At 46.4% G+C, this 26,084-nt stretch overlaps 2 protein-coding genes across 8 annotated transcripts in view; one reads left to right on the forward strand and one right to left on the reverse strand.

Moving 5' to 3' along the window:
* Positions 1-16,176, reverse strand: part of GALNT12 (polypeptide N-acetylgalactosaminyltransferase 12) — a 48,900-nt gene extending 32,724 nt beyond the window's left edge. The window contains exons 1-2 of one of the 2 annotated variants that reach the window (XM_069576088.1): positions 14,959-16,176; positions 13,165-13,339 (exon numbers count right to left, since the gene is read on the reverse strand). In XM_069576088.1, coding sequence (XP_069432189.1) covers positions 13,165-13,339; positions 14,959-15,019 — 236 coding nt within the window. In that variant the 5' untranslated portion in view covers positions 15,020-16,176. The remainder of the gene's footprint in view (positions 1-13,164; positions 13,340-14,958) is intronic. The other variant, XM_069576090.1, reaches the window with a different exon arrangement.
* The window catches only part of ANKS6 (ankyrin repeat and sterile alpha motif domain containing 6), a 51,316-nt gene continuing 41,381 nt past the window's right edge, over positions 16,150-26,084 (forward strand). For 5 of the 6 annotated variants that reach the window (XM_069576081.1, XM_069576082.1, XM_069576084.1 and 2 more), the window contains exons 1-2: positions 16,203-16,607; positions 22,767-23,257. In XM_069576081.1, coding sequence (XP_069432182.1) covers positions 16,261-16,607; positions 22,767-23,257 — 838 coding nt within the window. In that variant the 5' untranslated portion in view covers positions 16,203-16,260. Of the gene's footprint in view, positions 16,608-22,766; positions 23,258-26,084 lie in introns of all 6 variants that reach the window. The other variant, XM_069576083.1, reaches the window with a different exon arrangement.

Consider the following 26,084-nt stretch of genomic DNA (forward strand, 5'->3'; position numbering starts at 1 on the left):
TACTGACGCGACTTAGCAGCAGCCGCAGCACGCCGTCTAGCTGAGACGCGGACCTTCCTCACCGAACTGTGGGCTTTATTAAAAAGGTATAGACTCAGTTCAGCTCCTGGCACGTCGCAAGTACTCCGTAAGTGTTGGCCGAATGCGCAGTGCTGCTGCTGCTGCCGAGTAGCTTCAGTCGTGTCCGACTCTGTGCGACCCCATAGATGGCAGCCGACTAGGCTCCTCTGTCCCTGGGATTTTCCAGGCAAGAATACTGGAATGGGTTGCCATTTCCTTCAATGCATTAAAGTGAAAAGTGAAAGTGAAGCTGCTCAGTCGTGTCCAACTCTTAGTGACCCCATGGACTGCAGCCTACCAGGCTCCTCCGTCCATGCGATATTCCAGGCCAGAGTACTGGAGTGGGTTGCCATTGCCTTCTCCGATGCGCTGTGCAGGGCGCTACAAATTTCACTGCCATTATCTCCTCTGACCTTCGTGCTGTTCTGTGCTTAGTCGCCCATCGTGTCCGACTCTTTGCGAGCCCATGGACTGTAGCCTACCAGGCTCCTCCATCCATGGGGATTCTCCAGGTAACAATACTGGAATGGGTTGCCACGCCCTCCTCCAGGAGATCTTCCCAACCGAGATTGAACATAGGTCCAATAAGAGAGGATTGCACTACTCCGTTTTACAGATGAGGAGACCCAGGCACAGTGAGGCTAATTGACTCCAGGCTATTTCATTGAGGCCTGCAGGTATACCGACCTAGGACATATTGCTTCCATACCTTGCATAACAAACCCTCCACTGGCTCCCTGTTACTCAATGCCTACTCTGTTTCTTATTCCTCACTTTACAGATGCCTCCAAGAAATTGATCAAAGGAATGAACTATCCCTTAGAAAAACATGCACAGGCACCCATAACACGATTGCACATATCCCCAGGCCTTCATGTTAAGTACCCTGGGCCTTGGCTCCAGGTTTTCCCTAGGGAGTCTTGCTGGAAATATTTAATAGGGTCTTGGCCACCTCATGCAAAGAGTTGACTCATTGGAAAAGACTCTGATGCTGGGAGGGATTGGGGGCAGGAGGAGAAGGGGACGACCGAGGATGAGATGGCTTGATGGCATCACTGACTCGATGGACGTGAGTCTGAGAGAACTCCGGGAGTTGGTGATGGACAGCCTGGCGTGCTGCGATTCATGGGGTCGCAAAGAGTCAGACCCGACTAAGCGACTGAACTGAAACTATAGTGAGGCATGAAGCTCTCTCCAAGGTGGAAAATTCAAATGTGGGCCAAATAAACCTAAGTAATCAAAATAAACAATAGTTTTCAAAATCAAAATGAATGCCAAAAGTCCATGATGAACAAAATATCAAAATCTTAAAAGCAAAATCTGACCCTGTGCTTACACGGCTCACCTCACTCACCTCATCCTAATCCCAGCCCAGATTCTATATCTTGATTATTGTGGGGATTACATGGATATATACATTTGTAAAAATTCACCAAGTTCTTCTTTAAAACCTGTGCACTAGACCTATGAAAGTTATATCTTGGTGTTTAAAAAGAAAAAAATAAAGAGATACATGAACAAAAAATAAAGGAGACTCCCTAGCCTCCAGGACAAGTGCTGAAGTCCTCAGCTTGACAGGAGAGGCCACCAGAATGTGACTCCAAATTCTGTAAGCCTATCACTGAGGGTAGAGGAGGCATGGTTTCCAGGCCTTTGCACAGGCTGTTTTCTCTGTTGGAAAAGCTTTTCCCCACCTAACAAACTCCTACCCATCCTTCAAGGCCCTGCCAAAAGCCACCTCCTCCATGAAACCTTCAGCAATTCCATAGCTTTTTAGGTAAACGTATTTGAAGTTCACATCATCCTTTTGTATATAATTCAGAGTTCCACACAAGAAACAAAGCAGTAAGAGATATATTGACATTTATTGCAAGAAACTGGCTTATGCGGTTGTGGAGACTGGTCAAGCAAGTTCAAAATCTGTAGGGCAGGCCATCAGGAAGGACAGGTTGAAACTCTGTGACAGTCCACAAGCAGAATTTATTTTCTAGGGCAATCTCAATTCTGCTCATCAGGGCTTTAACTGATGAAACCATGCTCACCTAAACAACCTCCTTCCTTAAAGTCAACTGATCATAAATGTTAATCATATCTACAAAATGCCTTCAAGACAACATCTAGATTATTGTTTGACTGAATAACTGAGGATTAAAGCCTAGCCAAGGTGACATGTCAAACCGGCCATGTCTATTAGTTTCCAAGAACTGCCATATCAAAGTACCACAAACTAGGTGGTTAAAAACAACACAGATTAATTCCCTCAGTTCTGGAGGCTAGAGGTCTGTAATCAGTCTTATTAGCAGGGCCACAATCTCCCTGAAGACTCCAGGGGAGAATCTCTTCCACCCTTGTCAGCCATCCTTGGCATTCCTTGACTGCCTTACTCCAATCTCTGCCTCCATACTCATATGACACTCTTCTGATTTTGCCTCTTTGTCCTCTCTACTTATCTTCTAAGGGCACTGGTCATTGGATGTGGCCCACTGTAACAAAGGCAGAATCTGACCTTGTGCTTACACAGCTCACCTCATTCATCTCACCCTAATGCCAGCCCTGATCCTCTGTCTTGACTGTAGTATAATCTTAACTTGATTACATCTGTAAAGATCTTTAGTGGGGAGGGACACAATTCAATGCTCTTGCTACACTGTGCGCTAAGTCACTTCAGTTGTGTCTGACTTTTTACGACCCTATGGATCTTTACGACCCTACAGACTGTAGCCTGAATACTGGAATGGGTTGCCATGCCCTTCTCCAGGGGATGGAACTCACATTTCTTATGTCTCTTTACCACTAGTGCCACCTGGGAATGGTTTGTACTTAATTCACAACCTGACCTTGTAACAAAAAGAATGTAAAGGACTAAGGCTGAGACTTCCCTGGTGGCTCAGATGGTAAAGTGTCTGCCTACAACGCAGGAGACCCAGGTTCGATCACTGGGTCAGGAAGATCCTCTGGAGAAGGGAATGGCAACCACTCCAGTACTCTTGCCTGGAAAATCCCATGGAGGGAGGAGCATGGTAGGCTACAGTCCATGGGGTCCCAAAGAGTCAGATACGACTGAGCGACTTCACTTTCACCTTTCATTAAGGCTGAGGTAACTTTATGATCCCAGAACTTGGTTCAGTGTCAGACACATAATAAGTGCTCAATTCATGGCTGACTTTGTGTCTCACACTCACTTCTGCAGGCACCTATTTGAATTTAGTGGGAAAGTATTAATACTTGATGGAGGGCTCAGTCTGGTTAAGTGTAGAGAGAAGTTACTCCCAAAATGTAACAGACATGAATTCTTTAGGTCTTCTTGCTGGAAAGAACTTAGCAAATCTGTTTGGGAGTTTTCAAAATCTGTTCCCAGAAATCCCAGGGGAAAACCACACAGAAAAGTAGAAAGGAGGCTGACTGGGTGGTGCTCCAGTTCTTCTCCCTGAGATCAGAGCCTTGGCACTTTATTTGTTTAATCTTTTCAACTTCTTTATTAGATTGCAGCATCCTCCTTCTTAATTACCGGAGAACTTGGTAACCAGGCCAGAGGAAGCATCTTGTTCAGGCCCACTGCTGATCAGTAGCAGAACAGGAAATAGAACAGGATAAAAAGGTGTGGCAGAGACTGCTAAATATCTGCCAACATCCAATCTTCTCATTCTACTTAACAGTAGGATCCTTTTTTTTTTTAATTGCTTATTTTTCTGGACCTATGATCTTCCAAAATAAAGACTAGATTTCCCAGCCTTCCTTGCAGCTAGGCATGGCCAAGTGACTTAAGTGTGCCACTGATGGGCCATAAATGGTGGTGTCAGATGGGGCTTCTGAGTCATGTCCTCAAAGGAAACTTCCTTACCTTTTCTTCTTGCTGGTTGGATTGTGGCTATGAGGACTGGAGCTCAACCAACCTCCTTGGGTCATCCAGTGAAAATGGTGAAACACCATGGCAGGAGTCCAGTTCCTTAACATTGCGGACACTGAACCAGTCGAGATGGCCTCCTTCCAGGCTTTGTTTATGTGAGAGAGAAAGAAACTTCTATAGTACTGAAGCCACTGTTTCTATGGATTTTCTGTCCTAGGCAGTCAAGTCTAACAGAGGATTAGTTGCAAGAGAATTCTTCCCAAATCTGACTCTGATACTATGATGATTTTAAAACCAGGTTGCAGAACTTCCCTGGTGCTCCAGTGGTGGAGAATCTGCCTGTCAATGCAGGAGACTTGGGTTTGATACCTAGTCTGGGAGGATTCCACATGCCGCAGGGCAACTGAGCCTATGCGCCACAAACCACTGAACCTGCACTCTCGAGGCCTCAAGCCATAGCAAAAGAAGTCCACATACTCTGGAGCCCAGAGCATGCTCTGGGCCAAGTCCCATGCTCTACAACAAGAGAAGCCACCGCAATAAGAAGACGGTGCACCACAAGACTAGCCCCTGGTCACCACACCTAGAGAATGTCCACACGCAGAAACAAGACCCAGTACAGCCAATAAATAAATAAAAATAAACAAACCAAGGCTGCAAATTCTTTGAAACTCCCTCCCCTTGAATCAAGGCAGACTTATAAGTGCTTCAACCAATAGAATATGGTAGCAAAGAGGTTAGGTTTATACTAGAAAAGAAGTTAGCAAAGAAGTTAGGTTTAACTTCTTAGGTTAGGGATAAAAGGCTATGAAGTTTCCACCTTGGGAAACTTCATGGGCCCACTGTTGTTGGAGTCTTGAGCTGCCAGGAAAGAAGTATGACTATCCTGATGCCATCATGATAGAGAGGCCATAGGCAGACACCCAGTCAACAGTGTCAGCTGAACCCAACCTTCAGCCACCCCAGCCAGCCCAGGCATCAGACAGGTGAGTGAAGAAGCCATCTTGGAAGTGGATCCTCCTCAGTCATTTCACATCATCTCAGCTGTGTCCCCAGACATCAGACCAGAGAAGTGCTGTCTTCAAACCCCTGACCCACAGAATCCATGAACATAATATTGTCTTACACCATGAAGTTTTGGGATGGTTTGTAACACAACGATAGATAACTGGAACAAATGGGTGATTTTAATCAACATATTTCAACAGGAAATATTGTTGAGCATCTGTGATATGCCAGGTACCATGCCAGGGTATAGGCACCCTATAATGAGCACATGTCAATGATAAACAAAGCTGGACACTTGTTAAAGTGGGAAGAACAGATTTGAATCAGTAACACACTATTGCACTAGGAAAGAGGGTCCAGTATGAACTCATTCAACTTTGATTTGCACAGAGGTTCAGTTCAGTTCGGTTCAGTCGCTCAGTCGTGTCTGACTCTTTGCGACCCCATGAATCGCAGCACTTCAGGCCTCTCTGTCCATCACCATCTCCTGGAGTTCACTCAGACTCACGTCCATTGAGTCAGTGATGCTATCCAGCCATCTCATCCTCGGTCGTCCCCTTCTTCTCCTGCCCCCAGTCCCTCCCAGCATCAGAGTCTTTTCCAATGAGTCAACTCTTCGCATGAGGTGGCCAAAGTACTGGAGCTTCAGCTTTAGCATCATTCCTTCCAAAGAAATCCCAGGGCTGATCTCCTTCAGAATGGACTGGTTGGATCTCATTGCAGTCCAAGGGACTCTCAAGAGTCTTCTCCAACACCACAGTTCAAAAGCATCAATTCTTTGGCGCTCAGCCTTTTTCACAGTCCAACTCTCACATCCATATATGACCACTGGAAAAACCATAGCCTTGACTAGACGGACCTTAGTCGGCAAAGTAATGTCTCTGCTTTTGAATATATTATCTAGGTTAGTCATAACTTTTCTTCCAAGGAGTAAGCGTCTTTTAATTTCATGGCTGCAGTCACCATCTGCAGTGATTTGGGAGCCCCCAAAAATAAAGTCTGACACTGTTTCTACTATTTCCCCATCTATTTCCCATGAAGTGATGGGACCAGATGCCATGATCTTCATTTTCTGAATGTTGAGCTTTAAGCCAACTTTTTCGCTCTCCTCTTTCACTTTCATCAAGAGGCTGGGAGTTTTAAGTAAAGTCGAAGAAGTAAAAAATTACAAAGGATTGGTCAGTGTAAATGATTAGCCCAGACATGTCTGTTGGCTGGCAGTCATCAAAGTCAGATTCTATGCTCCCGCTGTGGCTGGGAAACGGAGGCCCTGTTCTTTCTGACGATTGCATTTTAAAAGAATGGCTTTCAGGTCTTTGAGAAAGATACTCCTGAATTTTAGGAGATATATACACATCTTAAGGGACAGAGAAAGATTTACAACTGTAGGCCCCTTTTAGTAAATGCTGTAAGAAAAGGTGGTCAGGGCCCTCTGCTTAGGTGTTGGACAGAACAAACAGCAAATTCTTTGGATAGCCTTGAGATTTCTCAGGCAGGCACTTAAGGGATCATAGTCTTTTTTTTTTTTTTTTTCGCCTGATCTATATGGCATGCAGGATCTTAGTTTTCTTCTTAGGGAATCAAACCTGCTCACCCTGCAGTGGGAACCTGGAATCTTAACCACTGAACTGCCAGGGAAGTCCCAGGGTCATAGTCTTTGAAACTATGTTAGTGTTTAAGTCTTTTTAATGTGAGGGGAAATGGGTGGATAAAATCATTTGTGTTGAGTCTATTGCTTTCACAGCCCATGATTGAGCCCTAGTCAAGAAGAGGGTTTGGAGGAACCTGTCTAGAGTTTAGTCATGGAGAGAATCTTTGTCATAAGACAGATACTTTTGACATCATGGTGTTGAGAGTGTGTTGGAATGGATAGATAATAAAAAGATAACTTACTAGGGTTTTGATAAGTAATTTGAAGAAAAATTACAGGGTGCTAAAAGGACTTATACTAGTAGAATCTGGTTTAGGGGTTTAGGAAGGCTTCAGGGATGGGGGGGCCTGGTGGGCTGCCGTCTATGGCATCGCACAGAGTCGGACACGACTGAAGTGACTTAGCAGCAGCAGCAGCTATGAAGAAGTTATGTTTATATGGATACCTGAGTGTTAAAGTGATATCAGAGATTTTAAATCATATATTGGTTAATCTGGAACTCCTTCTGCTGGTGCCCAACTCAGGGAAATTGATAGTCTTATATCTCCTACAGAAAGTTAGAGTGTGTAAATTGGTAAACTAGTCCAAAGCTTTTTATCAGATATTCTCTATTTTCAAAGGGGTCACAGCCAAAAAGTTAGGAAGCAGAAGTCTGGTCTGATTCTCTCATTTTACACATGGGGAGCCTGAGACACAGAGTGGCGAGATGGTGTCCAACAAGTTGATGGCTCAGGCAGAGTAGGATCTAACTTGCCATCTGCTTCGATTTACAGTCTCTAGTAACTGGGCTCCCTAGAGAATATGGCTCTTCCATGAGCATCTCCCCCAGGGCTCCAGCGGGGAATGGGGTTTGGAGTGAGCCAGGGACTGCAGCTCCGACCCAGAACTGCTGCTGATATCAGACTAGTGGGAGGTGACTCCACCCACAATAGAGTCTGCTGGTTGGAAGGCAGGTGTGATAGGAAAGGCTTGGAGCTGTGTCTTTTGGCCTCTGTCCAAACACTCAACACAGTTAAGATCTGTGGTCAGATTAGAAAACAGACAAGGGTTACAACTTGGATTCGTTTACCAGATTGGAATACTTCCCAACAGAGGTTCAGTTGCAGAGAAAAGAGTGATGGAATTGGGTTCAAGTCCCAGGTAATGCATACAAGTTGTCACTTATTGAGCATATATATATATATATATATATATATATATATAATATTGAGCACCTATATAGATTATATATATATGTATATATATATTCCCAGGTTGCGCTAGTGGTAAAGAACCCGTCTGCTGATGTAGATAAGAGATATGGGTTTGATCCGTGGGTTGGGAAGATGCCCTGGAGGAGGGCATGGCAACCCACTCTAGTATTCTTGCCTAGAGAATCCCATGGGCAGACAAGCCTGGCGGGCTATAGTCTATAGGGTCGAAAAGTGTTGGCCGTGATAGAAGGGACTTAGGCAGGCATGTTTATATATATAAAGCCTAGCAATTTATCTATATATACATATATATGCATAGACTTTATAATATGCATATATATAAACAAACTGCTGCTTTTTATTTATATGTATCATATTATAAAGTCTATGCATATATATGTATATATATAAATTGTTAAACTTTATATAAACTGCTGCTGCTGCTAAGTCACTTCAATCGTGTCCGACTCTGTGCGACCCCATAGACGGCAGCCCACTAGGCTCCTCTGTCCCTGGGATTTTCCAGGCAAGAATACTGGAGTGGGTTGCCATTTCCTTCTCCAATGCATGAAAGTGAAAAGTGAAAGTGAAGCTGCTCAGTCGTGTCCAACTCTTAGCGACCCCATGGACTGCAGCCTACCAGGCTCCTCCGTCCATGGGATTTTCCAGGCCAGAGTACTGGAGTGGGGTGCCATTGCCTTCTCCAATATAAACTGCTAGACCTTATCTATATCTGCATATATATATAAATAAATGGACTGCTAGACTTTATTTTTCATGTATAATCTCACTTTACCCCCTGACAACCTTGCAAGGTAGTCAGATGAGAAAACTCGGGTTCAGAGAAGTGAGGTAGTTTATCCATGGTCACACAATACACAAGTGGCAGAACAAGGATCTGAATCCAGGTCAAGGACCTAGTTCAGGATTTTCTGCCACACACCTCAATGGCAGGCAGCTGTGAGACCACAGGCAACTTAGCCTCGTGGGCAGGGGCACCTCCTTGGGGCCCACTTGCTTGAGCTCAAACCCCAGCCCTATTACAGACTGCTGTGAGGCCTTAGGAAAGTTACTTAACCTCTTTCAACTCAAAGTGCTGACCTTTAAAATGCTGGTGATAATAATAGTACCTGAGTAAAGTGTTTGGAAAGGTGGAAAGAGCTTTTGCAAGAGCAAATGGAAAATGCCTAGTGTTTTGCTACTCAAAGTGTGGTCCTTAGATCAGCAGCACTGGTACCACCTGGGAACTATTAGAACTAAAATAGTGTGTTAATAGAGGTAAAGTAACAAGTTACTCTGCTTACCCAGAGTATTATGTAAATATTACTAATGCTGATAAGTTGGCACCCATAGAGGGCAATTTCAGTGAGGACCTTAATTCTTCTCATACCTCCTCCCAACTGAGTAGCTTACCCTCTCCTTGGGTTTCTTGTTAGTTTGAGGAGCTTATTCGTTCTTTGATTACACCATCTTATTTGCTGCTCAAACAACAGATTTCTGTAGAAGGCACTTTTGATTTGTCATATTAATTCCCTTCACAGAGGGTCATTATATTTCTTTTAGTGTCTAGTAAGATATATGGTAATGGTAATTCAAACATTAGTAGGAAAAGACAGCTGATACAATCAGTGATCAGGGCAACTTGATAAACATTTGGAAAAATAAAGTTAAATGCCTGTCTCACACCTTGCATGCAAGCTAAGTCTCTTCAGTCATGTCCGACTCTGTGTGAACCTATGGACTATAGCCTGCCAGGCTTCTGTGCATGGGGATTCTCCAGGCAAGAATACTGGAGTGGACTGCTCTGCCCTCCTCAGTGGGATCTTCTGACCCAGGGATCGAACATGCGTCTCTTTTGTCTCCTGCATTGGTAGGTGGGTTCTTTAATACTAGTGCCACCTGGGAAGCCCCAACCCCACACTTTACACCAAAGCAAATTTCAAATGATCTAAGAATGTCAAGGTAAACAAAAAAATAAAATCCAATGATGAAAGTATTGGATGAAAAAACCCAGAGATCATTACAGAAAAGATTTGTAAATTTGACTACTAAAAATTTTTAAATTCTGTAAGGTCCAAAATAATATAAGCTCAAGAGAAAAGACAAGTCAGATAGGCATATTTGCAGATGACATTTACTCAATATATAAATTAACAGAGAAATAAAAAGAAAAAATAGAAATAAAAATGACCAAAGGATTTGAATAGATAGCTCCCACAAAAAAGAGATCTAAAAAGTCTATAAATGCATCAAAATATCTTCAACTTCTCTACTTAAAAAGCATGCAAACTAAACTTACTCCAAAATACTTTTTCACCTATCAGATTGGAAAAGATAAAACAGGTAATTAATTCCAGTGTTGTCAAGGATGTGAATAAACAGGCACTCTTATCCAGTTGGTAGGAATGCAAACTGGTATAACCTTTTGGAAAGCAATTAGGCAAGATTTATTTGCAGTGTTAGTATTTATATCCTGTTGATTCTGCAATTTCACATCTACCAATTTATTCAACAGAAATAGATTCATAAGTGCTCAAGAGATAAGCTTACAGGAAGCTTATTGGAGTACTGTATGTAAAATCAAAAAGCTGGAAACAACCCAGATATCCACTAGAAGGAGATTATAAAATAAAGTCCTGCACATCCATACAGTGTCATTAACAAGAATGACATTAATTCTAGGTATTTAACATACAAATGAGCTTCAGCTGCATTGTCAAGTGAAAAAAAGCAAGTTGTAGAGCTGAATGAATAGTATGATCCTATTTGGGTAAAGTATGTTGATATGAACAAAGGAAAAACTCTAAAGAAATATTCACCAAATCATTAATCATGTCATACTAATTTCTGATCAGTGAGATTCTTTGGCCCTTTCATTTTCATTCCATTTACTATTTTTTCAACAAATATTTATTGATCACCTACTACTTGACAGCCAATGTACTAGATTCAAGGGATATGACGGTAAATACCCAAAGTCATGGAGCTAAAGAAGCCAATATTCTATATTTCTACAACACTGGAATTCTTACAACAAATATTATCATCTTATCAGGAAAAAAAGATATTTTAAGGTAAATCAATATTCTTTAGAGATTATTTCCACACTTCTTACCTCCCTGCTAATCCACTGCACCAATCTCTGGACCCCTGTTCTCTCTTTCCAACGTTATTTCCTCCCTTTTTTTACAACTACCCAGATCTTATCCAGTCTTTCTGCCCAACTTGTGGTCAAGCTCTCCCATGAAGCTGTCAGTGACACCTCTGAACTCTGACACTTTACTCTGAATTGATGACGAAAGATTACAGTCTGCCCTGTTCCACAATCATGTGGGATTCCCTGGGGACCATCTTAACACACATAATGTCTGGCACAAAGGAGGCACTCAAAGTGGGCTGAACAGGGATTGTGCCTGTGATGCAGGTGCACCACTCAGCTGGCCCTTCAAGAGAACCTGCTTCTGGGAGGACAGCTGACTGAGAACCTCTAGCTGTGACATTCTTCCTGAGGCTACGCTTCCTTTGGCTTTTCCCAGTGACCAAGCATGGTGGGGACACCAGAACCCAGCCATTTCTGTCTGATGCACGAAGCCTTAGCAGACTCCCTTTGCCTGGGCACTCCCCATTAGCCTGTTTGAGTCATCCCCAAAATCGCAGGGCAATCTGAAGCTCTTTCTACCCAAGCCTCCTTCCCTCCCACTCTCTTTTCCCCGTTATACCTGCATCTTGGTTTGAAGGCACTCCTTCTCTTTCCCGATTCTTTCCACCTTTATCCTATACAAGCATTTCTCCCAGGCAAAAACCATTATGGCATTTGATTCTCAGAGGACCCAGATCAAGATAAGGGTCAGTGAAAAAATCCTAGAAGAGAGTTCATAAATAATAAGACTGTAGATATACTTGCAGAAGAGATTTATGTACCAAGATGTGCTGGATCCACTCTTCAAAATCTCTGTGCACACAAATCACCTGAGAATGGTGTTGAAATGGATTCTGGTTCAATAGGTGTCTGGTGGACCCAAGAGCTGTATTTCTAAGAAGCTCCTAGGAGGTACTGATGCTGTTGGTCCAGGGACCAGTGTGAGCAGCAAGGGACTGGATTCTTTATTTGCCCCCTCAGTCTCTCCTCCCTGGGAGGGGCTGACTGTGAGGACCACGTCAGTAGGCTCTGAACCTCTGGCTAACAGGTAGGTTTGGCCAATGAGGAGCACTGGCAAGAGATCAGGGGGCAGGAGGAGGATGAGGCCAGAGGTTTTACTCCTCTGGGGATTGCTTCTGCTGGGTTGCCATAGGATGGCTGCGCCCCTCTATCAGAGACCACAACTCTCATCAGGTACACTTCTCCAGTTTTCTCTCCTGCAGAACTCCAGTAATTGCTCTCTCCCTTCCCCCGGTAGGCCTGGATTGGTAATGGCTCCCTACTGTCATCAGCCTCTGAGTACTGCATCATCCCTTGTGGCTCTTCGTATCTGCCCACATATCTGTAATAAGTCCGTTAGTAAATGGTCCTCATTTCCCCAGCCAAATGTCCCATCTGTCACCTGCTGGGACCCTGACTGCTACGAGTGCCATTCAATGCAGATTTTTTTTTTAATAACAGCAGAAAACTGGAAACAACCTAATTGTGCATCATTAAAAAATGATTAAATAAATTATGGTACATCTGCTTAATGGTGTTATATGTAACCGTTAAAAAGGATGCAACAGATCTATATTCACACGAAAAGATGCCTAAGCCACTAGTTCAGTGAAAAAAAGGGTGGGGGGGATGTTCAAAATAGCATGCATAGTAGGAACCCATTGCTTTAAAAAGTTAAAAAAAATTCATTTGTTAAGGCTTGGATTGCAAGTAACCACCACCCTGCTCAAGACAAACCTAACTGAAAAGAATTGGGAGATGGGGAGCAGTTCTGGCTCCATCTTTTTCTATCACTTGTCTCTGCTTTTCTGTATAGTGGCTTCACTCTCAGGCAAGACATCTTTAATTGGGGACAGAGCAAGCCCCAGCCTACTTATGACAGCTGAGGACCTCGGCAGAGAGGGTCTTCTTCCCATCTGCTTTGACAAGAAATCCTGGGCTGAAGGAATTGGAATGGGCTTGGACATACAGTAATCACTAAACTACTCAGACTGAGAGTGGAGGAAGGAAGCTCCCCCCAAAAAGAAGGTGTCTCTTTCCTGAGTAGGAGAGGCAAGACAGGTATAAACAACAGAGATCTACCCTAGAGGGAATATTTGTAGTAGACCTTTGTTATCCTTCTTGGCTGCCCAGCATCAAAACCCTTTCCTATCCAGGTACCCTACCTTCTGGGGCACCCACAGTGGAGCCTACCTCCCATTATGCATGCTGAAAATGCCAGAAATGCACTTTCCCAGCTCCCGTTCTGCAAGGCAAAACACACAACCTGGTCAGGCCACTCAGATGCTCCCATCTCTGGCTCGGACTCTGAAGACAGTGACACCAAAAAGGGCCTGTGCAGACTCCATCCTGGTGTAAGATGCAGCTTGACATGATTTGGGGCACTGTTCTTGGTTGTGGAGCCTTTGGGCTGGTTCTCTGCCCCTTGTGGGACCTGTGAACTATGAACAAAACCTCATATTAAATCCCCTTTCTTCTTAAATTATCCAGAGAGTTAATTTCTGCTACTTGCAATCAAGAAGCTTGATTAATGCCTATAAATAGGTGTGCATGTTAGAATACATACGAAATGTCTTTGTAAAGATAAAATAAATGTGAATATTGGTTACCTGCAGGAAGTAGGACTGGGAAAGTGGAAAAGGGAAAGAAGCTTTTGCTTTCGCTTTTGTACTGTTGGAATTTTCTTTTTTGTACCATGTATCTTACTTCTATAAACAACTAGTTAGTAAAGTATAAGAAAAGACACCTTAATAAATAGAATAATACAAGGAAGCAGTTGCTCGGGATTTTCAAGGAACCAAGTCTTCATTAGACATTGAGAAGGAAGTTGTTCTCATCTGTATTGGTGAATGAAGCCAAATCTGGAAATGAGTGACTGTGTACACTCACACCTTGTTTTATTTTGCTTTCCTTTATCGTGCTTCCCAGATGTGGCATCTTTTATAGAGTGAAGGTTTGTGGCAACCCAGCATGGAGCAAGTCTATGAGCACCATTTTCCCACCAGTATTTGCCTACTTTGTATCACTGTCACATTTTGGTAATTCTTGCAGTATTTCCAACTTTTTCATTATGATTTCATCTGTTATGGTCATCTGTGATCAGTGATTTTTGATGTTAACTATTGCAAAAAGATTACAACTCACTGAGGGCATAGATGATGCTTAGTACTTTTCGCAATAAAATATTTTTAAATTAAGGTATTTACATTGTGTTTTCAGACTATGGCACACTTACTACAGTACAGTGTAAACATAACTTTGATATGCACTGGGAAACCAAAAGTCACACAACCCACCTTTCTGCAACAGCTTGGCACTAAACCCACATTATCTCTGAGATATCACTGTACCACCTCCAAAACTGCCAAAGTGATTGGCTCTGCCCCTGTTAACTCACCTGCTCAAACATGTTCCATGATTATCCATTACTCACAGAATAAATCCCTGGTACTGAAGCATTTTGTAACCCGAGCCCCGTGTACTTTCAAGACGTCCCCTCATTTTACTCTTCACCTAAAAGACTCTCTTCCAGCCCACAGGCCCAGACCCTAAGGGCATTACCACCTTCTTTTGATCTGCCAAAGCCACGACCCTTATTCCTTCCTCACGCCCTCATCCAGTTTTGTTCTGTATTATAATTCTACATACACAACATAGTCCTTTTAACAATAATGTACTAAACACCTACTCAACATCTAGCTTTTTGCTAGACTTTGGGGCCACATCTCACAGTTTATGGAAACCAATTACCCCAGATCAGAATGTTAACCTCTGTTATTGTGATGAATGGGAACGTAGCGTAAAGCAATTTGCTGGCCGGGCTGCTCTTATTAGAAACTTTGTCTTTCCCTCTGCCTGGATTGCACTCTCTCCACATATCAGCGTTACTTGATCACTCAGTTCCTTCAGGTCTCTGTGAAAATGTCACCTTTTCAGTGATTTCTTTTCTACCCAATCTATTATAAAACGACATCCCAGCCTTTAGTCCATTTACTTGGATTTTGTTATGTTCTGTTTCTTGTTTAAAAACACATAATAATTTAACATACAAGTTACTTACTTGCTTGTGCCTGTCTCTTTCCACTGTCAGGCCCAGAATGGCAGGGAATTTTATTTTCCATTCCCTGCAGTTTCTCCAGCACCTAAAACAGTGCCTGGCACATAGTAGGCACTCAATAAATACTTCTTGAGATAGAGAACTGGACTAGATGTCAGAAAACCTGGGTCCCAGTCACAGCTTTCCAGCATGACAGTTGTGTGGCCTTTAGCCAGACAAAATGTCTTCAAGCCTTAGTTGTTGTACAGTTGCTAAGTTGTGTCCAACTCTTTGTGACCCCAAGGACTATACCAGGCCAGTCCTCCATGTCCCTTACTATCTCCAGAGTTTGTCCAAGTTCATGTCCATTGAGTCCTTGATGCCATCCAACCATCTCATCCTCTGTTGCCCTCTTCTCCTTCTGTCTTCAATCTTTCCCAGCATCAGGGTCTTTTCCAATGAGTGGGCTGTTCATATCAGCCTTAGTTACGCCGTAAATTGGAGGTGATAGTCTGGGCCCTTCCCCGTGGCCGACAGCATTGCTGTTGAGGATCAAACAGTGAGTCTCAAACTTTAACGTGCTTTAGAATCACCTAGAGGGCTTAAGATACAAGTGACAGGACTCCATATTCGGTTTCCGATTCAGTAGGTCTGGGTAAGATGAGAAAACTTGCATTTGTAAAATGTCGCAGATGGTGGTGCTTCAAGAACCACTGATGAAGAGACACGAAGGTATAGGAGGTGCTTGTAACGCTAACGCCTGTCCCAGACAAGAACGGCACTGATGGCCGGGCAGGACATTGTGGGAAGACAGAGTGGACCCAACTGTACCTTAACTCAGTCAACGACCATTTAGGAGGCGCCGCGTTAGTGCCGGGTGCCGAGGGTCAGCGGCGCGTGCCACAGGCCTATGAGGCTGTGGTCTCAGACCTCGGCCCAATGGTCGGGAGCTCGCAGCGTGAGGAGGGCTGGAGAGGCCGCTCCGACCTCCGTACGGGGCAGGAAGTCTCTGGAGCTGCGAGGAGGACCCCAAGCGGGCGCCGAAAACTCAAAGCCGAACTCGCAAGCTCGGCGGCGGACGCTGCCTGGAGCTTCCCGGAACCCGCGGTCCACCCCCGCCCGGTTCCCCGCCCCCGGTGCTGGCTATTGAGGCGCGCTCTCGCCCCGGGCGCGCGCCGGGCACACAGTAGGCGCGCGCCCCGGCGCTCCGCGCACGGTCGGCACACAGTAGGCGCGCGGGCCGGCGGAAGTGGGCGCCGGCGTGCGGTATCCGGGGGCGGAGCTGGCGCGGCTCGCCCGGCAGACAGACCCGGGCCGCGGGCCGCGATGGGTGAGGGCGGGTTGCCCCCGGCCTTCCAGCTGCTGCTGCGCGCCTGTGATCAGGGCGACACGGAGACTGCGCGGCGGCTGCTGGAGCCGGGGGCTGCGGAACCCGCGGAGCGCGGCTTGGAGCCCGAGGCGGGCGCGGAGCCGGCGGGGCCCGAGGCGGCCGGGCCCGGGGCGGCGGCCGGAGCGCCGGTGCCCGTGGACTGCTCGGACGAGGCGGGCAACACGGCGCTGCAGTTCGCGGCGGCCGGGGGCCACGAGCCGCTGGTGCGCTTCCTGCTGCGACGCGGCGCCTCGGTCAACAGCCGCAACCACTACGGCTGGAGCGCACTCATGCAGGCGGCCAGGTGAGGGGGTCGGGGGTGCCATGGAGCCTGGGTGGTGTCTAATGACCCCCTGGGCGCGGGTGGGCTCAGGCGGTCGAACCTGCCCGGCGGCCTCCAGCAGACGCTCCGGGAGGTTAAGAGTGAAGTACTGGTTCGAGAGAGTTGAAACTTTGAGCAGCTAGGGATACGAGCTAGAAGCGGACGCGCTTTTTAATAACGTAAAATTAGAATCCGAAAAGCATCGGCCTTTCAAACACAGAATCTGGAGACAGCAAATAGAATCTTAGCGACTTAGAAGCTCAGTGATGTTCATTGCAGCAAGGGTTTCCCAAAGAACCTACCTACCCACTCTGGCTTGGTGTTGGGGATGCTGCGGTACTCAGATAAAGTCCCCACGGAAGCAGTATGCCAGTGGGCGGGCCAGGCCAAGGAACAGACTTCACGGGGGACAATCTGAGGGAGCTCTTGGAGAGCCGACTTAGTTTCAGGAAGTGAGGGAAGGTTTCAGGTAAGGATGAGGTGTATATTGTCGAGACCTAAGGATACCTAAGTGTTGACCTGGATAGAGGGAGTGAAAGATGGGTGATAGGTGCAAAGGTTTGGAAGCTAAAGTGAAATGCATTCGTAGGACTGCTAGAACAGTGTTGTGGCTGGAAGGGGTTGGGAGTAGTGGGAGATGAGTCTTCTCTGGAGAGAAAGAGGCAGATGCCTGGTGGCAAGGCTGGGAAAAGTGACAGTTCGTAAGGGCACTGGGGAGTAATGGAGTGTTCTAGGCAGAGCAAGTGACAGAATGAGATTTATGTTTGGAAAGATCACTTTTACTGCAGTTTGAGGATGGCTTGGAGGAGTGAGCTAGAATCAGAACGTCTGGTTAGGAAGGGATTGCAGCAACACAGAAAGAGGTGATGGTGGCCTGGACCAGAGCAGAGATGGACCTGGGAGATCAAAGAAATGAGTTTGAGATGTATTCAGGAAATAGGATGAACCAGACTTGAAATTCTGGTATAAAGAAACTCTGGGGGGACTTCCCTGGTGGGCCAGTGGGAGGCCCAGGTTCAATCCTTGGTCAGTGAGACACTTCCCACATGCCACAACTAAAGATCCTGCGTGCCGCAACTAAGGCCCCGTGCAGCCAAATAAATAAATAATTTTTTTTTTAAAGAAGAATCTCAGATATACTGTGAGGTCTCACTCCTATCAGCCATCTACTTAGATCCTACCCAGTTTCTTGGAGAAATTTCCCAAGGAAGGAACAGAGGTCATTTGTAAGTTTGATGAAAGTGAAAGTGAATGTCGCTCAGTCCTGTCTGACTCTTTGCGACCCCATGGACTACACAGTCTGTGGAATTCTCTAGACCGGAATACTGGAGTGGGTAGCCATTCTTTTCTTCAGGGAATCTTCCAAACCTAGGGATCGAACCAGGTCTCCCGCATTGCAGGCAGATTCTTTACTGGATGAGCCACCAGGGAAGCACAGGAATACTGGAATGGGTAGCCTATCCCTTCTCCAGAGGATCTTCCTGACCCAGGAATCGAACCGGGGTCTCCTGCATTGCAGGTTGATTCTTTACCAGCTGAGCTATTAGGTAATTTTGATGGATATTGCCAGATTGCTGTCCATGCAGGTGTATTAACTTTCCAATGGCTGCTGTAGGAACTTATTACAAAGCTAGCAGCAACCACATCACTCTGACTCCTGCTTCGTCATCACATTTTCTAACTCCTCTATCTCCCTCTTCTGCTTTTAAAGATCACTTGTGATTCCATTGAGCTCATCTGGATAATAATCTCCCCATCTCAAGGTCAGCTGATTAATTTCCCCTTTCCCAGAGAATTTAACAGGTTCTGGGAATTAGGATCTGGACAACTTTGGGGAGCCCATTACTCTGCTGACACAGTAGTGGTACCAGTTTACCCTCCCTGAAACAGTGTCTATGAGTGCCTGTTTTTCTACAATCTCTCCAACAGAGTATATTATTAAACTTTTGGATTTTTGCGTCTGATGAATGAAAAATATTTCAGTGTGGCTGTGATTTGTACTTGTTAAACTGAGTGAAGTAAAACATCTTTCCATATGTATGAGCCATTTGATTTTCTCAAAGGCATTGAAATCACAACATTCTTACCCATAATCTTCTCATTATGACCCAGTTATATTTTATTTCTGAGTTCATTTCCAAGTGTCACACGGTTGTTCCAATCTAATTTGTATTGCAGGAAAATTTTTATTGTGCATTATTTTCAAATATGTCATTTTCAACTGCTTTGTGATATATCATCCACGGGCAGTACTGTGCTTTGCTTAACCATACCTTAGCCCTCAGGCATTTATTTCAGTCTGTAATCACCTAGGGAGCGCCTCCCAGCCGTAACACTCGGCTGCCCATTCGCATGGGTAATGCAGTGTGTTATGCATCTATCAGTCAGGGACCCTTTGTCTTAAGACACCTGATTTCTTGCCCAGCACTCTCTGGGGGTGCCCATAATGTCTTTTGGGCTATGGACCTTACTTCTGAGGTTCCCTGTCTCTTTTCGTGGCCCCATCCACTCTTCCAGGCTTTAAAACTCCAGGTAAGTCCTCATTCCAGTACCTGTCTGTGCCATCCTGTCTCCCTTTCCCCTCTGTCTTAGTCCAGGGCACACATTTATAAGTGGCTTCCTACTGCTGTCTCTTCTTCCAAGTGTGCCTGCTGTAATCCCTCCTCTGTAGAGCTTCCAGATCTTTCTGAAATGACTGTCTGGTTGTGTGTGTCCTGCAGTGGCTCCCTTGATCGGGATGGCCAAGCACATGGCTGCGTGCTGACACATTCCAGTCTTGTGTTTTGCCTCCGTGACAGCAGATGTGCCTCAGCAATGGTGCTTCCGGCAGCCACCACTTTCAACGAAGTGAGCATCTATTTATTGTCACAGCTCTCTGTGTTCCAGAGCTCATCACTGGATCAGGACCACCAGAGACCCTGTGCCTGGACTGCAGTTGGGTCTCTTCTGAATGTTTCAGCATCAGAGATGGTGTCATTCTTGTTGTTTTTTTTTTTTCCTGTTCTTAAAACAACCTTTATTGAGTACTTATTTTGTGTCAAGCTCTGTGCTAAGTGCTGCAAATTAGTTAGTTCATTCAGTCTATGCAAAATCTGAGGAAATACTACTGCTGTCTTCCCCATTTTACAGATAAAGAATTGAGGCTCAGAGAAGTTAGTTCACTTGTCCAAGACCACACAGCTGTGAAGGGATAGAGTCAGATTCACACCTAGGCAGGTGCTCCAGAGCCTGTGCTCCCAGCTATGAGTCCCTTAACTCACTGTTTTCCTCTTGGTATTGGCAACAAGGAAGCCACTCACCAAATTTGCTTAACACTAAAGGGACAGGTTGTGTGGTGTTTATTTTGGCTCCAATTTTACCCTCGACTTCCTTACTTTCCTTCTCCTGCCCTTCACTTCTCTGCCTGCCAGCGTGGCAGAGCTGGCCTCTCCACCCAGGGCTCTCTGAGAGTGGGAGTATATGCCAGGTCTTTCAACACAGGTGTTAATTGCTGAAATTAATTGATAATCGTAACAGCTACTCAGAAAGCCCCAAGCTTCCCTATCTTCAGTAATTACCTGTTAGAAAGTTAGCATCCCTCAAATTATCTCAGTCTTCATTGAATCATTTTTTATATTTTCAGCCTAATTCTCAGTGGCCTCTTGGGCTACTCCTGAATTCAGAAAGCATTCCGAGTGTAGGCATCCTGCTCAGATTTAGGCCTTTCCTTCCTCTGTGAGTTTGTTATACCAGAAGAACTGGAGTTTCAGATCTTAGGGTCTAGGTTCAAGTTTTGACTCAATCGCTTCCAAATTGAGAGATTCTGGATTATTGCTTTCCATTGTAATCTTCAGATTCCTCATCTGTGAAATACATTATTAGCAGTTTATCTCAGGGCTTACTAAGATCCAATAGATAAAAACAGGATAGTATCTTGTTATCTGCTGCTAGATTTTTATCTCATGCTTGATGACTAAATAGTGTAATCTTTTATAGTTATCTAACCAATTCTTCAGCTATTTCTGTTGCCTGTTTTGACCATCCTCTTTGGTTATGCCAAGTGTTCATTCACTCATTCATTTGACAGAATTGCCTGAGCTCTGCTGGAGTGCAGTCTAATGGGAAGACATAATTATAGAAGGAGGGCCCAGGCACATCAGTAAGGGTAAAGACAGGGGATGGTGGGTTTTCAGGTGAGTTACACCTGAGCTGATGTGGGGGAAGCCACTCAGAGGACGTGGGATCTGAACTGAGTCCTGCAGCAGGATAAAGGATGTGCTTAGTCAATAAGGACAGGAGGGTCAGAAAGGCAGGATGGCAGAGGCGTGACAGAGAATAATTGCCGAGTGTAGGTGAGCACAGCTGGAGTACAGCGTGGGATTTGGGAAGAAATGAAGTTGACAAAGTTGGCAGTCCTTTCCGGGCAATGGAATGTGGGGCAGTAGCCATGAGATTTAGGTTTGGAGAATATCATCATGAAGGACGGGCAGGGAGACAGGCTGCAGTTATAGCTCTCTGCCTTTTTGTCAGATTCTGTCCACTCTTGGAAAAGGGGAAGGACGGGCCTGGCCCCTCTGCAGCTGGGGAAGCCAGTTCACCAAGTGCTCCCTCCACACTCTGCAGGTGGGGTGACCCAGTGCTGTTAAGGTTCATGGCCCAGAAGGTATTTGTAAGTTCAGAACATTGTTCAGCCTTGGCTCTGCCTCCACAGGGAGGAGGGAGGAACCTGGGTTTAGATGAGAGACAAAACCGCTTCCGGAAAGGAGGAAGCGCCACAAGGGATTCATTCAAACGCTGCTGCACAGATGCTGGCCTCTTGCTGACATTACCGTCTTGTAAAACCTGGTGGGGGGGGTGGGTAGGGGTAGGGGGCCCTTCCAGCTCTGAGCCCAGAAAGAGCGCACTAGAAAGAGTGTATTTGCGTTTGCAAATGCTGCAAAACAGAATTCTTCTGCCCTCTGGTGGCAGAAGAAGGAAGAGATTTTACTGGGAGTTGTCTGTTTTCCTCTTCCTGGTATCAGAGTTGGTGGGTACATTGTCTGTCTCCCCAGTAGGGGAGGTTGCTCAAGTTTCCCTGGAGAGGGTCTGGCCCAGACCAGATTCTCAGCCGCCAGCAAGGGACATTCCAGCCAGCAGAGGGCATCAGGCCTCTGGGGAGAGGTGCCCCAGGCCGCCTCTGCTGACCACAGCTATGCCACACCTCTTGGCATGGGGTCTGTGGACTTTCTGTGCATGTGTGTTTGGGGCTGGGGAGGGTAGATGTGAGTCAGACGTGGGCCCTGCCCCTGGGGAGTGAGAGCACAGCCAGAGAGGCAGCTTACCCAGCTCTGAAGCAGAATCACATGAACTCTCTGCCATGTGGGAAGCAGCGAGGTGTGGGGCAGCAGGATTCAGACAGACTGGGTTTCTGACCCTGTGGATGTCGCTCACCAGCTGGGTGACCTTGGCACATTGTGTAATGTAAAAATGTTTAACTGATTGCCATTCTAATAGCTGACATTTATGTAGTGCTTCCTTTGGACAAGCACTGTTCTAGGTGCTTTATGTATATTATATATTTATATATATTAACTCATTTAATCCTCCACAGCTCTTTTAGTAGACACAGTCATATCCCCACTTTAGAGATGAGGAAGTGAAGGCACAAAGAAGTTAAAGTTCTTTGTCCAGGATATGCAGTGGATGGCAGAGCTGGATTCGAAACTAGACAGGGCAGTGTCTCGCCTTTGTGTTGGTGTAGACACAGGGCCAGCACAGTGCCTAGCACCAGAGGAAGGCCTTTCACTATAAGCAGCTATTACAACGTTAAAAATTAATGATTCAATAATTAATAATTTAATAATGGATGCTCAGTCACTCAGTCATGTCCAACTCTTTGCGACCCCATGTATTACAGCCTGCCAGGCTTCTCTGTCCATGGGGATTCTCCAGGCAAGAATACTAGAGTGGGTTGCCATGCCCTCCTGCAGGGGATCTTTCCAGTCCAGGGATAGAACCCAGGTCTCCTGCGTTGCAGGAGTATTCTTTATTGACTGAGCTACCAGGGAATCCCTGAACAGTTTATAAGTAAGTGATTGCATGAGCTTAATTTATAAGTAAGTGATTGCATGAGCTTTCTCCTCATCGGGTGACTTGCGTCACTAATTGTCCGTCTCCCGGCAGATTTGGGCACGCGAGCGTGGCACATCTTCTTTTGGATCATGGGGCTGATGTCAATGCCCAGAACCGCCTGGGGGCCAGTGTGCTCACCGTGGCCTCTCGGGGTGGACACCTGGGCGTGGTAAAGCTGCTCCTGGAAGCTGGTGCCTTCGTGGACCATCACAAACCCTCAGGCGAGGGAGACAGCGGGGATGAGCTGCTGGACATCACGGCCCTGATGGCTGCCATCCAGCATGGACATGAGGCCGTGGTGCGTCTGCTGATGGAGTGGGGCGCAGACCCCAACCATGAGGCCCGGACTGTGGGCTGGAGCCCGCTGATGCTGTCAGCGCTCATCGGGAAGCTTGGCATGGCTCAGCAGCTAGTGGAGAAGGGGGCCAACCCCGACCACCTCAGCGTGCTAGAGAAGACTGCCTTCGAGGTGGCACTTGACCGCAAACACAGGGACGTGGCCGACTACCTGGACCCGCTGACCACCGTCAGGCCCAAGACAGGTCAGGCTGTGCTACCACCAACCTACCCACTCATCCCACCGTGGCTTCCCAGAGGACCCCAATTTGTGTTTAAACAGTAAAAGCCAAGGGTTGCCCAAACGAAAGGGCCTGCAAAAATCATAGTCCAGCCCGCGGGGCAGGGGAACTTAAAACGTGGCATGCAGGTGCCTGGCCCACCCTCCAGAGAGTGATCTGTAGCTCTCGGAAGAGCCTGGACTCCTGCACAGCAAGACCTCTCCCTCCTAACCAGATGATTCTGGTGTAGGAGGTTCTGGGACCCTTCTAGAAAGTGGTCAGCAAACTTTTCTGAGAAGGACCAGAGAAACAAATATTGTAGGCTTTGTGGGCTGTACAGTCTGTTGCAACTCCTCAGTTTTGCTAGAGTAGAAGCAGCCTACGTGATATGTCAAGGGTGGGTGGGGCCGTGTTCCAGGAAAACTCTAATTCTAAAAACAGGCGTAGGGGCAGGTTTGGCAACCTCAGCTCTTAGGGCACTGTGCCTAACCTCAGCTGCCAATGACCAGTCCCCAAAGACTAATTCACAGAAAATTCAGCCTACTTTTAAGTTGTGTTTTTTCAGCATCTATTAGTGTGTCCTGTTTCTTTTTTCTTTTTGCCATCTTTCTGGCATATAAAGAGCTGTCTAAGCACTCCTTAGCAATCTGCCACAGAACATACCATGTTTTAAAACCCCTAATTCATCATGTGTAACACAGCATGTAATGCAGAGTTGCACAGCCGCAGTGCCCTCTGTCAGTAATGGGTCTGATTTCTGCATCACTCCTGAGACAGCCCGAGCTGTAAGGCCAGGCTGCAGCATGTGAGCATTTAAGGCTGAAAGGTAAAAATTGGAAGAAAAGGTCTTCAGACAAACTGGCTAAAAAGACTTGAAAGTGTTGCAGAGTTTGATGCCATCCAGAGAATACGCAAATAGTCCCGTCAATGAAATTGTGAATCAACTGCACTTCAACTTAAAAAAAATTCAAGTGGCCCATTAAAAAAAAAAAGAAAACCCATCAATCAAAAGATGTTGCAAATTTGAGAAATGCTTATTAGAAATACACTGTCCAGTCAGAAAACTCTGAAATAAACATGTTGTAAAACCACGTAACAACAGAGAGATGGCAAAAATGAAGAGGACACCAAAACAGAAGGGAAAAAGAAGTAAAGTCTAAGAAAACCTGCCTGAAGCCAGGAGACCTCTTTCCTTTGCACGGATGGGGACAGTGAGGGCCAGAGAGGAGTGGAGGCTGGTCACAGGTCACTCACCTGTTAAAAGCTGTGTGACACTTAAAGGGTGGGGGGGGGGTGTTCCGTGGGAAAGCACAGGGATGTGACCCCACCCAGCTCCAGCCTTTGTGGGGCCTCTGGGATCTGGACACGCTTGGAACTCTCTCTTAGCCTCCCTGTGTCTCTTGTGTAGAATGGAGTCAGTGGCAACTACCAGGAGGTCATGAGCAGAAAACAAGCTGGCCTCTGGTATGCGAGCCCTCTGGCCAGAACGTGGCAGTTCAGCATCAGGTCCTGGGCAGAGCTGCAGTTAGGAGTTAGGGCTCCGGTCTCACCCAGGGTGTTTTTCTTGACTCAAGGCCACTGCCCTCGTTTAAAGGCTTTGGGTGGTGTGATTATAGCCGAGATGGGAAAGGGAACTGCCTCCTCCCGTCCCTGCTGTGCCTCCACGCCTGACGGGCAGGCTCTTACCTCTGCCTTGGGGGCGTTCATCCATGTTGCAGGTGAGGGAGGTCAGGCGACTTGCTCAAGGCCTCTGCCCTGGGAGTGGATGGTTGGGGACGTGTGCCCCACCTATGGGTGCTGAGCTGTACCTCTTGTGCAGCTGATTCCTCCTTCCTCAGATTCCTCCAGCTGGGTTTCTGGGGTCTTGGCTCCCCACGAGCCTCCTTATGGACTGCCCTGGCACTCTGGGGAAGCAATGCCCTACTCTCTTCAGAATGTGGAGGTGCAGACACAGTGGTGGGTGTAGCCAAGGTCACCCTCTACCTGGCTCCACCTGGCCTTGACCGTGCTGGCTGGGGGACCTTGGACCAGTTGCCTCCATCCTCCAAGCTTCCATTCTGTCTACCATAAGTGAGGGGCAGGAGTACCCCTGCCTCACAGGACCACTGTGAGGATCAGATGAGGTCATGACAGCACATGAGAAGATGCCGGCAGCTGCCGTCACCCGTTACTGTCGCTTCGTAATTGACAGGACCAGGTCACGGTTATGAGCAGACTTCCCTGTCGAGCAGACACAGGTTTGAGGCTCAGCTCTGTCCCTCTAGGACTCCAGTGTCCTCTTTCATAAAACAGCTGTAATGAATGCACTTGCCTTGTGAGGTCCCATGAGCAGTAGGAAGATAATGCTGGTACTACCCTGGAGTACCCCAGAGCCTGGCACAGAGAGAGCAGTGAGCGGAAGCCACCAAAATGGATTTGTATTCACCATTCATTCACTCCAGTATTCTGCAAGTATTTGTTGACTGCCAATGTTCCAGGTACCATTCTAGGCACCAGTGAACAAACCAGATCCAACTTCTGCCCTTGAGGATCTTGGCTTCTGGAGGAGAGACGGCAAAAAATAGGAAATCAGCATGTTAAATATGTTACATAGTATGGTAGGTGGTAAGTACTGTGGTGAGAAAGAAAACAGGGGCGAGGTGGAGGATTTGGGAGCAGTGGAGGTACTGAGTGGTGCAGGCCACCATATGAAGCAGGGTCATTGGGTGGCCCCCGAGAGGAGCTGGGAGTTCAGCTGCGTTGCAGGAGCTGAGAGAGTGCTCCATTTTCAGGCTCTCAGAGAAGAGCCTTCAGAAGAGCCATGTTACTAATA

This window comes from Ovis canadensis, chromosome 2, assembly GCF_042477335.2.
Source record: "Ovis canadensis isolate MfBH-ARS-UI-01 breed Bighorn chromosome 2, ARS-UI_OviCan_v2, whole genome shotgun sequence".
NCBI lineage: Eukaryota > Metazoa > Chordata > Mammalia > Artiodactyla > Bovidae > Ovis > Ovis canadensis.